At 63.4% G+C, this 12,055-nt stretch overlaps 1 protein-coding gene across 1 annotated transcript in view; it reads left to right on the top strand.

The window, feature by feature from the left end:
- DISC1 (DISC1 scaffold protein) overlaps positions 1 to 12,055 on the top strand; it is a gene marked incomplete at its 3' end in the record, with an annotated part of 179,681 nt that overhangs the window by 25,294 nt on the left and 142,332 nt on the right. The window contains exon 5 of the mRNA XM_084756415.1: positions 11,839 to 11,860. Within this exon, the coding sequence (XP_084612541.1) occupies positions 11,839 to 11,860 (22 nt within the window). The remainder of the gene's footprint in view (positions 1 to 11,838; positions 11,861 to 12,055) is intronic.

Genomic DNA, 12,055 nt, shown 5'->3' with positions numbered 1-12,055 from the left:
GAGGGGGCAGGTGAGGAGGGTGGGGGTAGGTGAGGAGGTGGGGGTAGGTGAGGAGGTGGGGGTAGGTGAGGAGGTGGGGGCAGGTGAGGAGGTGGGGGCCAGGTGAGGAGGTGGGGGCAGGTGAGGAGGTGGGGGTAGGTGAGGAGGTGGGGGTAGGTGAGGAGGTGGGGGTAGGTGGGAGGGAGGTGGGGGTAGGTGAGGAGGTGGGGGGTAGGTGAGGAGGTGGGGGTAGGTGAGGAGGTGGGGGTAGGTGAGGAGGTGGGGGTAGGTGAGGAGGTGGGGGTAGGTGAGGAGGTGGGGGTAGGTGAGGGGGTGGGGGGTAGGTGAGGGAGCAGGTGAGGAGGTGGGGGTAGGTGAGGGGGTGGGGGTAGGTGAGGAGGTGGGGGTAGGTGAGGGGGCAGGTGAGGAGGTGGGGTAGGTGAGGAGGTGGGGGTAGGTGAGGGGGCAGGTGAGGAGGTGGGGGTAGGTGAGGAGGTGGGGGTAGGTGAGGGGGTGGGGGTAGGTGAGGAGGTGGGGGGTAGGTGAGGAGGTGGGGGTAGGTGAGGAGGTGGGGGTAGGTGAGGGGGCAGGTGAGGAGGTGGGGGTAGGTGGAGGGGGTGGGGGTAGGTGAGGAGGTGGGGGTAGGTGAGGGGGCAGGTGAGGAGGTGGGGGTAGGTGAGGAGGTGGGGGTAGGTGAGGAGGTGGGGGTAGGTGAGGAGGTGGGGGTAGGTGAGGGGGTGGGGGTAGGTGAGGGGGTGGGGGTAGGTGAGGAGGTGGGGGTAGGTGAGGAGGTAGGGGTAGGTGAGGAGGGTGGGGGTAGGTGAGGGGGTGGGGGTAGGTGAGGGGGCAGGTGAGGAGGTGGGGGTAGGTGAGGAGGTGGGGGTAGGTGAGGGGGTGGGGGTAGGTGAGGAGGTGGGGGTAGGTGAGGGGTGGGGGTAGGTGAGGGGGCAGGTGAGGAGGTGGGGGTAGGTGAGGAGGTGGGGGTAGGTGAGGAGGTGGGGGTAGGTGAGGAGGTGGGGGTAGGTGAGGAGGTGGGGGTAGGTGAGGAGGTGGGGGTGGTGAGGGGGTGGGGGTAGGTGAGGAGGTGGGGGTAGGTGAGGAGGTGGGGGTAGGTGAGGAGGTGGGGGTAGGTGAGGGAGCAGGTGAGGAGGTGGGGGTAGGTGAGGAGGTGGGGGTAGGTGAGGAGGTGGGGGTAGGTGAGGGGGTGGGGGTAGGTGAGGGAGCAGGTGAGGAGGTGGGGGTAGGTGAGGGGGTGGGGGTAGGTGAGGAGGTGGGGGTAGGTGAGGGGGGCAGGTGAGGAGGTGGGGGTAGGTGAGGAGGTGGGGGTAGGTGAGGGGGCAGGTGAGGAAGTGGGGGTAGGTGAGGAGGTGGGGGTAGGTGAGGGGGTGGGGGTAGGTGAGGAGGTGGGGGTAGGTGAGGAGGTGGGGGTAGGTGAGGAGGTGGGGGTAGGTGAGGGGGCAGGTGAGGAGGTGGGGGTAGGTGAGGGGGTGGGGGTAGGTGAGGAGGTGGGGTAGGTGAGGGGGCAGGTGAGGAGGTGGGGGTAGGTGAGGATGTGGGGGTAGGTGAGGAGGTGGGGGTAGGTGAGGAGGTGGGGGTAGGTGAGGGGGTGGGGGTAGGTGAGGAGGTGGGGGTAGGTGAGGAGGTGGGGGTAGGTGAGGAGGTGGGGGTAGGTGAGGAGGTGGGGGTAGGTGAGGAGGTGGGGTAGGTGAGGGTGGGGGTAGTATCGGGGAGGGGTGAGGAGGTGGGGGTAGGTGAGGAGGTGGGGGTAGGTGAGGGGGTGGGGGTAGGTGAGGAGGTGGGGGTAGGTGAGGGGGTGGGGGTAGGTGAGGGGGCAGGTGAGGAGGTGGGGGTAGGTGAGGGGGTGGGGGTAGGTGAGGAGGTGGGGGTAGGTGAGGAGGTGGGGGTAGGTGAGGAGGTGGGGGTAGGTGAGGAGGTGGGGGTAGGTGAGGAGGTGGGGGTAGGTGAGGGGGTGGGGGTAGGTGAGGAGGTGGGGGTAGGTGAGGGGGTGGGGGTAGGTGAGGAGGTGGGGGTAGGTGAGGAGGTGGGGGTAGGTGAGGAGGTGGGGGTAGGTGAGGAGGTGGGGGTAGGTGAGGGGGTGGGGGTAGGTGAGGGGGTGGGGGGTAGGTGAGGAGGTGGGGGTAGGTGAGGGGGTGGGGGTAGGTGAGGAGGTGGGGGTAGGTGAGGAGGTGGGGGTAGGTGAGGGGGTGGGGGTAGGTGAGGAGGTGGGGGTAGGTGAGGAGGTGGGGGTAGGTGAGGGGGTGGGGGTAGGTGAGGGAGGTGGGGGTAGGTGAGGAGGTGGGGGTAGGTGAGGAGGTGGGGGTAGGTGAGGGGGTGGGGGTAGGTGAGGGAGAGGTGAGGAGGTGGGGGTAGGTGAGGAGGTGGGGGTAGGTGAGGGGGTAGGGGTAGGTGAGGAGGTGGGGGTAGGTGAGGAGGTGGGGGTAGGTGAGGGGGTGGGCGTAGGTGAGGAGGTGGGGGTAGGTGAGGAGGTGGGGGTAGGTGAGGGGGCAGGTGAGGAGGTGGGGGTAGGTGAGGAGGTGGGGGTAGGTGAGGAGGTGGGGGTAGGTGAGGGGGTGGGGGTAGGTGAGGGGGTAGGTGAGGAGGTGGGGGTAGGTGAGGAGGTGGGGGTAGGTGAGGGGGTGGGCGTAGGTGAGGAGGTGGGGGTAGGTGAGGGGGGGTAGGTGAGGAGGTGGGGGTAGGTGAGGAGGTGGGGGTAGGTGAGGGGGTAGGTGAGGAGGTGGGGGTAGGTGAGGAGGTGGGGGTAGGTGAGGGGGTGGGCGTAGGTGAGGAGGTGGGGGTAGGTGAGGAGGTGGGGGTAGGTGAGGGGGCGGTGGGAGGTGGGGGTAGGTGAGGAGGTGGGGGTAGGTGAGGAGGTGGGGGGTAGGTGAGGAGGTGGGGGTAGGTGAGGGGGCAGGTGAGGGTGGGGGTAGGTGAGGGGGTGGGGGTAGGTGAGGAGGTGGGGGTAGGTGAGGGGGTGGGGGTAGGTGAGGAGGTGGGGGTAGGTGAGGGGTGGGGGTAGGTGAGAGGTGGGGGTAGGTGAGGAGGTGGGGGTAGGTGAGGGGGTGGGGGTAGGTGAGTGGGGGTGGGGGTAGGTGAGGAGGTGGGGGTAGGTGAGGGGGTGGGGGTGGGTAGGTGAGGAGGTGGGGGTAGGTGAGGAGGTGGGGGTAGGTGAGGGGGTGGGGGAGGTGAGGAGGTGGGGGTAGGTGAGGAGGTGGGGGTAGGTGAGGGGGTGGGGGGTAGGTGAGGAGGTGGGGGGTAGGTGAGGAGGTGGGGGTAGGTGAGGAGGTGGGGGTAGGTGAGGGGGTGGGGGTAGGTGGGGAGGGGTGAGGAGGTGGGGGTAGGTGAGGAGGTGGTGGGTAGGTGAGGGGGTGGGGGTAGGTGAGGAGGTGGGGGTAGGTGAGGGGTGGGGTAGGTGAGGGGGCAGGTGAGGAGGTGGGGTAGGTGAGGAGGTGGGGGTAGGTGGAGGGGGTAGGAGAGAGGTGGGGGTAGGTGAGGAGGTGGGGGTAGGTGAGGGGTGGGCGTAGGTGAGGAGGTGGGGGTAGGTGAGGGGTGGGGGTGGTGTGAGGGGGCAGGTGAGGAGGTGGGGGTAGGTGAGGAGGTGGGGGGTAGGTGAGGAGGTGGGGGTAGGTGAGGGGGTGGGGGTAGGTGAGGGGGTTGGTGAGGAGGTGGGGGTAGGTGAGGAGGTGGGGGTAGGTGAGGGGGTGGGCGTAGGTGAGGAGGTGGGGGTAGGTGAGGGGGTAGGTGAGGAGGTGGGGGTAGGTGAGGAGGTGGGGGTAGGTGAGGGGGTAGGTGAGGAGGTGGGGGTAGGTGTGAGGTGGTGGGGGTAGGTGAGGGGGTGGGCGTAGGTGAGGAGGTGGGGGTAGGTGAGGAGGTGGGGTAGGTGAGGGGGCAGGTGAGGAGGTGGGGGTAGGTGAGGAGGTGGGGGTAGGTGAGGAGGTGGGGGTAGGTGGGAGGTGGGGGTAGGTGAGGGGGCAGGTGAGGAGGTGGGGGTAGGTGAGGGGGTGGGGGTAGGTGAGGAGGTGGGGGTAGGTGAGGAGGTGGGGGTAGGTGAGGGGGCAGGTGAGGAGGTGGGGGTAGGTGAGGAGGTGGGGGTAGGTGAGGAGGTGGGGGTAGGTGAGGAGGTGGGGGGTAGGTGAGGGGGCAGGTGAGGAGGTGGGGGTAGGTGAGGGGGTGGGGGTAGGTGAGGAGGTGGGGGTAGGTGAGGAGGTGGGGGTAGGTGAGGGGGCAGGTGAGGAGGTGGGGGTAGGTGAGGAGGTGGGGGTAGGTGAGGGGGCAGGTGAGGAGGTGGGGGTAGGTGAGGAGGTGGGGGTAGGTGAGGGGGCAGGTGAGGAGGTGGGGGTAGGTGAGGAGGTGGGGGTAGGTGAGGAGGTGGGGGTAGGTGAGGAGGTGGGGGTAGGTGAGGGAGCAGGTGAGGAGGTGGGGGTAGGTGAGGGAGCAGGTGAGGAGGTGGGGGTAGGTGAGGAGGTGGGGGTAGGTGAGGGAGCAGGTGAGGAGGTGGGGGTAGGTGAGGAGGTGGGGGTAGGTGAGGGGGCAGGTGAGGAGGTGGGGGTAGGTGAGGGAGCAGGTGAGGAGGTGGGGGTAGGTGAGGAGGTGGGGGTAGGTGAGGGGGCAGGTGAGGAGGTGGGGGTAGGTGAGGAGGTGGGGGTAGGTGAGGGAGCAGGTGAGGAGGTGGGGGTAGGTGAGGAGGTGGGGGTAGGTGAGGGGGCAGGTGAGGAGGTGGGGGTAGGTGAGGGAGCAGGTGAGGAGGTGGGGGTAGGTGAGGGAGCAGGTGAGGAGGTGGGGGTAGGTGAGGAGGTGGGGGTAGGTGAGGGAGCAGGTGAGGAGGTGGGGGTAGGTGAGGAGGTGGGTGTAGGTGAGGGGGCAGGTGAGGAGGTGGGGGTAGGTGAGGGAGCAGGTGAGGAGGTGGGGGTAGGTGAGGAGGTGGGGGTAGGTGAGGGGGCAGGTGAGGAGGTGGGGGTAGGTGAGGAGGTGGGGGTAGGTGAGGGGGTGGGGGTAGGTGAGGGAGCAGGTGAGGAGGTGGGGGCAGGTGAGGAGGTGGGGGTAGGTGAGGAGGTGGGGGTAGGTGAGGGGGCAGGTGAGGAGGTGGGGGTAGGTGAGGAGGTGGGGGTAGGTGAGGGGGTGGGGGTAGGTGAGGGAGCAGGTGAGGAGGTGGGGGCAGGTGAGGAGGTGGGGGTAGGTGAGGGGGTAGGTGAGGAGGTGGGGGTAGGTGAGGGGGTAGGTGAGGAGGTGGGGGTAGGTGAGGGAGCAGGTGAGGAGGTGGGGGTAGGTGAGGAGGTGGGGGTAGGTGAGGGGGCAGGTGAGGAGGTGGGGGTAGGTGAGGAGGTGGGGGTAGGTGAGGGAGCAGGTGAGGAGGTGGGGGTAGGTGAGGGAGCAGGTGAGGAGGTGGGGGTAGGTGAGGAGGTGGGGGTAGGTGAGGAGGTGAGGAGGTGGGGGCAGGTGAGGAGGTGGGGGTAGGTGAGGGGGTAGGTGAGGAGGTGGGGGTAGGTGAGGGGGTAGGTGAGGAGGTGGGGGTAGGTGAGGGGGTAGGTGAGGAGGTGGGGGTAGGTGAGGGAGCAGGTGAGGAGGTGGGGGCAGGTGAGGAGGTGGGGGCAGGTGAGGAGGTGGGGGCAGGTGAGGAGGTGGGGGTAGGTGAGGGGGCAGGTGAGGAGGTGGGGGCAGGTGAGGAGGTGGGGGCAGGTGAGGAGGTGGGGGCAGGTGAGGAGGTGGGGGCAGGTGAGGAGGTGGGGGTAGGTGAGGGAGCAGGTGAGGAGGTGGGGGCAGGTGAGGAGGTGGGGGCAGGTGAGGAGGTGGGGGTAGGTGAGGGGGCAGGTGAGGAGGTGGGGGCAGGTGAGGAGGTGGGGGTAGGTGAGGGAGCAGGTGAGGAGGTGGGGGCAGGTGAGGAGGTGGGGGCAGGTGAGGAGGTGGGGGTAGGTGAGGGGGCAGGTGAGGAGGTGGGGGCAGGTGAGGAGGTGGGGGCAGGTGAGGAGGTGGGGGTAGGTGAGGGAGCAGGTGAGGAGGTGGGGGCAGGTGAGGAGGTGGGGGCAGGTGAGGAGGTGGGGGCAGGTGAGGAGGTGGGGGCAGGTGAGGAGGTGGGGGTAGGTGAGGGAGCAGGTGAGGAGGTGGGGGCAGGTGAGGAGGTGGGGGCAGGTGAGGAGGTGGGGGCAGGTGAGGAGGTGGGGGTAGGTGAGGGGGCAGGTGAGGAGGTGGGGGCAGGTGAGGAGGTGGGGGCAGGTGAGGAGGTGGGGGTAGGTGAGGGGGCAGGTGAGGAGGTGGGGGCAGGTGAGGAGGTGGGGGCAGGTGAGGAGGTGGGGGTAGGTGAGGGAGCAGGTGAGGAGGTGGGGGCAGGTGAGGAGGTGGGGGCAGGTGAGGAGGTGGGGGTAGGTGAGGAGGTGGGGGTAGGTGAGGGGGTAGGTGAGGAGGTGGGGGTAGGTGAGGGAGCAGGTGAGGAGGTGGGGGCAGGTGAGGAGGTGGGGGCAGGTGAGGAGGTGGGGGCAGGTGAGGAGGTGGGGGTAGGTGAGGGGGCAGGTGAGGAGGTGGGGGCAGGTGAGGAGGTGGGGGCAGGTGAGGAGGTGGGGGCAGGTGAGGAGGTGGGGGCAGGTGAGGAGGTGGGGGTAGGTGAGGGAGCAGGTGAGGAGGTGGGGGCAGGTGAGGAGGTGGGGGCAGGTGAGGAGGTGGGGGTAGGTGAGGAGGTGGGGGTAGGTGAGGGGGCAGGTGAGGAGGTGGGGGCAGGTGAGGAGGTGGGGGCAGGTGAGGAGGTGGGGGCAGGTGAGGAGGTGGGGGCAGGTGAGGAGGTGGGGGTAGGTGAGGGAGCAGGTGAGGAGGTGGGGGCAGGTGAGGAGGTGGGGGCAGGTGAGGAGGTGGGGGTAGGTGAGGGGGCAGGTGAGGAGGTGGGGGTAGGTGAGGGGGCAGGTGAGGAGGTGGGGGCAGGTGAGGAGGTGGGGGTAGGTGAGGGGGCAGGTGAGGAGGTGGGGGCAGGTGAGGAGGTGGGGGTAGGTGAGGGAGCAGGTGAGGAGGTGGGGGCAGGTGAGGAGGTGGGGGCAGGTGAGGAGGTGGGGGCAGGTGAGGAGGTGGGGGTAGGTGAGGGGGCAGGTGAGGAGGTGGGGGTAGGTGAGGAGGTGGGGGTAGGTGAGGGGGCAGGTGAGGAGGTGGGGGCAGGTGAGGAGGTGGGGGTAGGTGAGGGGGCAGGTGAGGAGGTGGGGGCAGGTGAGGGGGTGGGGGTAGGTGAGGGGGCAGGTGAGGAGGTGGGGGCAGGTGAGGGGGTGGGGGTAGGTGAGGGAGCAGGTGAGGAGGTGGGGGTAGGTGAGGAGGTGGGGGTAGGTGAGGGAGCAGGTGAGGAGGTGGGGGCAGGTGAGGAGGTGGGGGTAGGTGAGGGAGCAGGTGAGGAGGTGGGGGTAGGTGAGGAGGTGGGGGTAGGTGAGGGAGCAGGTGAGGAGGTGGGGGCAGGTGAGGAGGTGGGGGTAGGTGAGGGGGCAGGTGAGGAGGTGGGGGCAGGTGAGGAGGTGGGGGTAGGTGAGGGAGCAGGTGAGGAGGTGGGGGCAGGTGAGGAGGTGGGGGTAGGTGAGGGGGTAGGTGAGGAGGTGGGGGCAGGTGAGGAGGTGGGGGTAGGTGAGGGAGCAGGTGAGGAGGTGGGGGCAGGTGAGGAGGTGGGGGTAGGTGAGGGGTTAGGTGAGGAGGTGGGGGCAGGTGAGGAGGTGGGGGCAGGTGAGGAGGTGGGGGCAGGTGAGGAGGTGGGGGCAGGTGAGGAGGTGGGGGTAGGTGAGGGGGTAGGTGAGGAGGTGGGGGTAGGTGAGGGAGCAGGTGAGGAGGTGGGGGTAGGTTAGGGAGCAGGTGAGGAGGTGGGGGTAGGTGAGGGAGTAGGTGAGGAGGTGGGGGCAGGTGAGGAGGTGGGGGTAGGTGAGGGGGCAGGTGAGGAGGTGGGGGCAGGTGAGGGGGTGGGGGTAGGTGAGGGAGCAGGTGAGGAGGTGGGGGTAGGTGAGGAGGTGGGGGTAGGTGAGGGAGCAGGTGAGGAGGTGGGGGTAGGTGAGGAGGTGGGGGTAGGTGAGGAGGTGGGGGTAGGTGAGGGAGCAGGTGAGGAGGTGGGGGCAGGTGAGGAGGTGGGGGCAGGTGAGGAGGTGGGGGCAGGTGAGGAGGTGGGGGTAGGTGAGGGAGCAGGTGAGGAGGTGGGGGCAGGTGAGGAGGCGGGGGTAGGTGAGGGAGCAGGTGAGGAGGTGGGGGTAGGTGAGGGGGTGGGGGTAGGTGAGGAGGTGGGGGTGGGGGGTATGGGGGCTGGGGGTTGGTGAGGGGGTGGTTGTGCTTTTGCAGCAGTGGTTCTCAACCTATGGGTTGCAACAGGCTGAACGACCCTTTCACGGGGTCACGTATTAGATGTCCTGCATTTCAGATATTTATATTAGGATTCGCAGCAGTAGAAAAATTAGTTATGAAGTTATGGTCGGGGCAGGGGGAGGGGGCGTGAGTCACCACAACAGGAAGAAGTACAGTATAGGGTCTCGGTTACGAAGGTTTCTTACAGTGTCCTGGGTAGGTGGCACAGACTCGAAGTCACACAGGAAAATTCTCTACTAAAGTTGATGATGATGATGATGAGGATGAGGAGGAGGAGGAAGAATATTTTTGTTTCCTGGAAAGATAGGTGTGAATATGACCCCACGGGCCACAGTCACCAGTGCCCTGGCCTTCAGTCGTCTAGGGGCAGTTGTGAACCATGTGCACTATGTTGAAGGTTCCTGCTAGGGGCCTCAGCTGTCCGAGGGGATGATCTGGTAGAGCGTGCGTTTCCCCCCTGACTTTCTTCTCCTTGGCTCCTGTTCTTTGGTCATTTCTCTAAAAACAACCTACTCAGATTCTTACCTCAGGCCCAGCTGTCAGGAGAACCCAGACTGGGCAGCGCTGTACCCTGGAGAGCCAGACCCCACTCTGCCATCTTGAGGTGCCCCGGCTTTCTGTTCTCTTGGTGGGGGCAGCACAGACCGCGTCCTCTTTGCTCCAGTATGTGTGTCAGTGTCTCACTCTGACAGTAGGAGGGCAGGAGGTGCCGGGAGTGGCAGTGCCCTGCGGGTGTGCAGTGTGCAGCGGCTGGCGTCGGCTACTCCTCCTCAGTTACGGACTCAGGGTGAAGAACTTCTAGGCCTGTTCTATTTAACTCTCATTTCTGATTCTGGAACCAGGGGGAAAATTCCACCTCTTTGTCACACCAAGGTCAGAAGGTCAACACCCAGTTGAAGGAACCTTTTTCTTTTGTCTTGAGAGTGTTCAGTAACTATTGCAGTTGCCTGGCAATTTTCTCATTTATACCTTGTTTTCACCTAACTGCATGTGTGTGCATGTGTGTACATATGCATGCATGTGTGTGTGTGTGAGTGGCTTGTGTGTGTGCATATACACATGGCAAGTGTGTGTGTGCATGTGTTTGCCTGTGCATGCATGTGTGTGTTTGCCTATGTATGCATACACATGCATGAGTGGTGTGTGTGTGTGTACGTGTGTGTGTGTTTATGTGTGCATGCACTTGGGTCACGCCTGCACTCATGGCGAGTATTTTTTTTTATCAGAGACCTTTCCCCAGAGGGTGACTGAAAACATGTGAGAGCAGAGTCTGACAGAGATACAAAAGGAAGGAAGGAGGGTTTCCAGTCCCACCAAGAGAGAACCAGCCTGACACACTAGCTGTCCCTTGTCTGTTACCCTGAGATGGGACTCACTCTGGAAAAGCACGCTGCCACTTTTCCTCTCTTCCCTCTTGAGCACACAGCCCTTTGGTTTCAAGTGGGTACCATGGTGGACTGCCGAGTCTCAGGCATGGTGACTCTCAGACTGGAATGTTCACCCGGGCCACAGGAGGGAAACTGACAGGGCGTTTTCAGAGAATGAAGATGTTGCCTGTGTGTCTTCCTGCTGCCCTTCTCTCTGTGGCTCATCATCAGATTTTACAGATGTGTTCCATCCCTTCAAAGACTCATGGGAAAGAGACCACAGACAAGGACCATGACGTTCCCTCAACAGGGCAGGTCCTGGTGGGGCTGAGAGTGGGATCTTAGGTGGTAGAGTCCTGTGTCCCCGCGCTGCTGGGGGCTTTCCTCTTCCCTGAGGGGTCTGCTCTTTTTACATCTCATTAGTTTATAGTAGCAATTCCGGTTTGCTCTGGCATGGGGGCTCGCATATTGAGACTCAACGAAATATACAGAGAAACCCTGTCTAAAAAAAAGAAGAAGTGGGTGTGGCTGAGCATGCCAGAGTTCCCAGCTGGGCACGGGTAGCTTCTCCCCACAGCTGTTCTGTGTTGACTTCCTGCAGTAACCCCCACCTCAGCCCAGATGGCGTCAATTCAAGAAGTTCTAGGAAGTCTAATATCAGCATACGCCGAACAAGTTGGGAAAGAAGTCAGGGAAAGAAATGAGCCAACGCAGCAGGAGACGGGATAGAAATGACTTCTCTGTTTTCAAGGCTAAGGGTTCATAAGCCAGGTATTTGCTGAGCCCTGACTCAGCGCTGGGCACTGGGGAGCTTCGTCTCCCACTGACACGTACAGTCAGGCCTGCAGAGTGCGTGTGTAGCATCCTGGAGCCCTGAGGGAGCCCGGACCCTCTTCTCACAGCTGTTGGAAGCCGAGGCGTTAGAACCATGATACCATGGACGAGGCGCATTGTGCCGCCATCTTCGTATCCAAGCTCATCCGCGTAGGCGTGTGCCCACGAGACAGGTCCAGTGTTTTTTACTACTGGTGCATGTGTGAGGATGTTGGGGGTCCCCGGCAAACACCCCAAGGACAGGGTGTCTTACCACCTTCCCCATGTAGTCCAGTAATGAGGAAGCTGTGAGGTTCAGACGGTTGGGTTAGTTCAAAGACAGAAAGGCACAGCCGAGTTCTCACGGTTGCCTTGTCCTCTGTGAACTGTGTTCTCTCTGTTCACCACATGCCATCCGGGGAAGAGCCCCTCAGGGGACTTCCATGGGGGAGGGTGGCGTGTAGGGGAGAGGTGAGGGGAACAGATTTCTGGAAGTCATATGGCTTTTCCAACACAGGGTGTCTTGGACAGTGCTGAAGTGTGGGGTTTTATGCCAAGTGGACACAGGCTAGAGTCATCAAAAAGGAGAGAGCTTCAATGGGGAAAAAAGGCCTCCATACGACCAGGCTGTAGACAAGCCTGAAATACATTTTCTTAGTTCGTGATTGATGGGGGAGGGCCCAGCCCATTGTGGATGGTCCTACCTTGGCCTGGTGGTCTTGGGTTCTATTAGAAAGCAGGCTGAGAAAGCCACAGAGTGCAAGCCAGTAAGCAGCACCCTCCATGGCCTCTGCATCGGCTCCTGCCTGCAGGTTCCTGCCCTGTTTTGAGTTCCTGCCCTGACTTCCTGTGATGTTGAACAGTGATCTGGAAGTGTAAGCCACATAAACCCTTTCCTCCCCAGCTTGTTTTGGTCATGGTCGGTGCTTCATTGTGGCAATAACACTGAGTAGGGCGGCAGTGCCAGTTAATTCCAACTGTCACCTTGACTCAACCTGGCATCTCTCAAGGAACTGTGTAGACCAGCTTGGCCCGTGGGCGTGTCTTTGGTGGGGGGTAGGGGGTCATGCTGATTGTTTATTGACGTAGGAAGACACAGCCCACTGTGGGCGGCGCCATTCCCTAGTACAGAGAGCTGGCCGAGCACCAAGCAGGCAGGAAGCACTTCTTTCTTTGTCTGTGGGTGTGATATGAGCAGCTGCTCCCATTCCTGCCTTGACTGCCCTGAAATGTGGATGTGGAGTTGTAAGTGGAAATAAGCTGCTTCCTCCTCTCTGTTGCTGCCTTCTGGTTGGACTGTTTTATCACAGCAACAGAAAGGAGCCAACGTGGTCTTCACTGATGCCCACTCTCCATCTCTTACCGTCTGTGTGACTAGAGGAGTCCCTTGATCTCCCCAGGTGATTTGGCTCCTTCATTAGCGAGCTTGTCAGTAGTGCCTTAGCTCGAGGCCGTTACATCTCCCTTCTCTGGTTTCGGTTCTCAACCCACACTTACCATCAGTTTAAAACTTTGACTTTACTACTTTTAGGCTTTAAGCACATGAAACTGGGGGTGGGGGGACATGGGGGCGGGGAGCAGCCTTTATGTGAGGT

The sequence above is a fragment of the Acomys minous genome, assembly GCF_964271855.1.
Source record: "Acomys minous genome assembly, chromosome: 14".
NCBI lineage: Eukaryota > Metazoa > Chordata > Mammalia > Rodentia > Muridae > Acomys > Acomys minous.
Note: the sequence above shows the minus strand (reverse complement) of the source record. Positions and strands in the feature narration are given on the sequence as shown.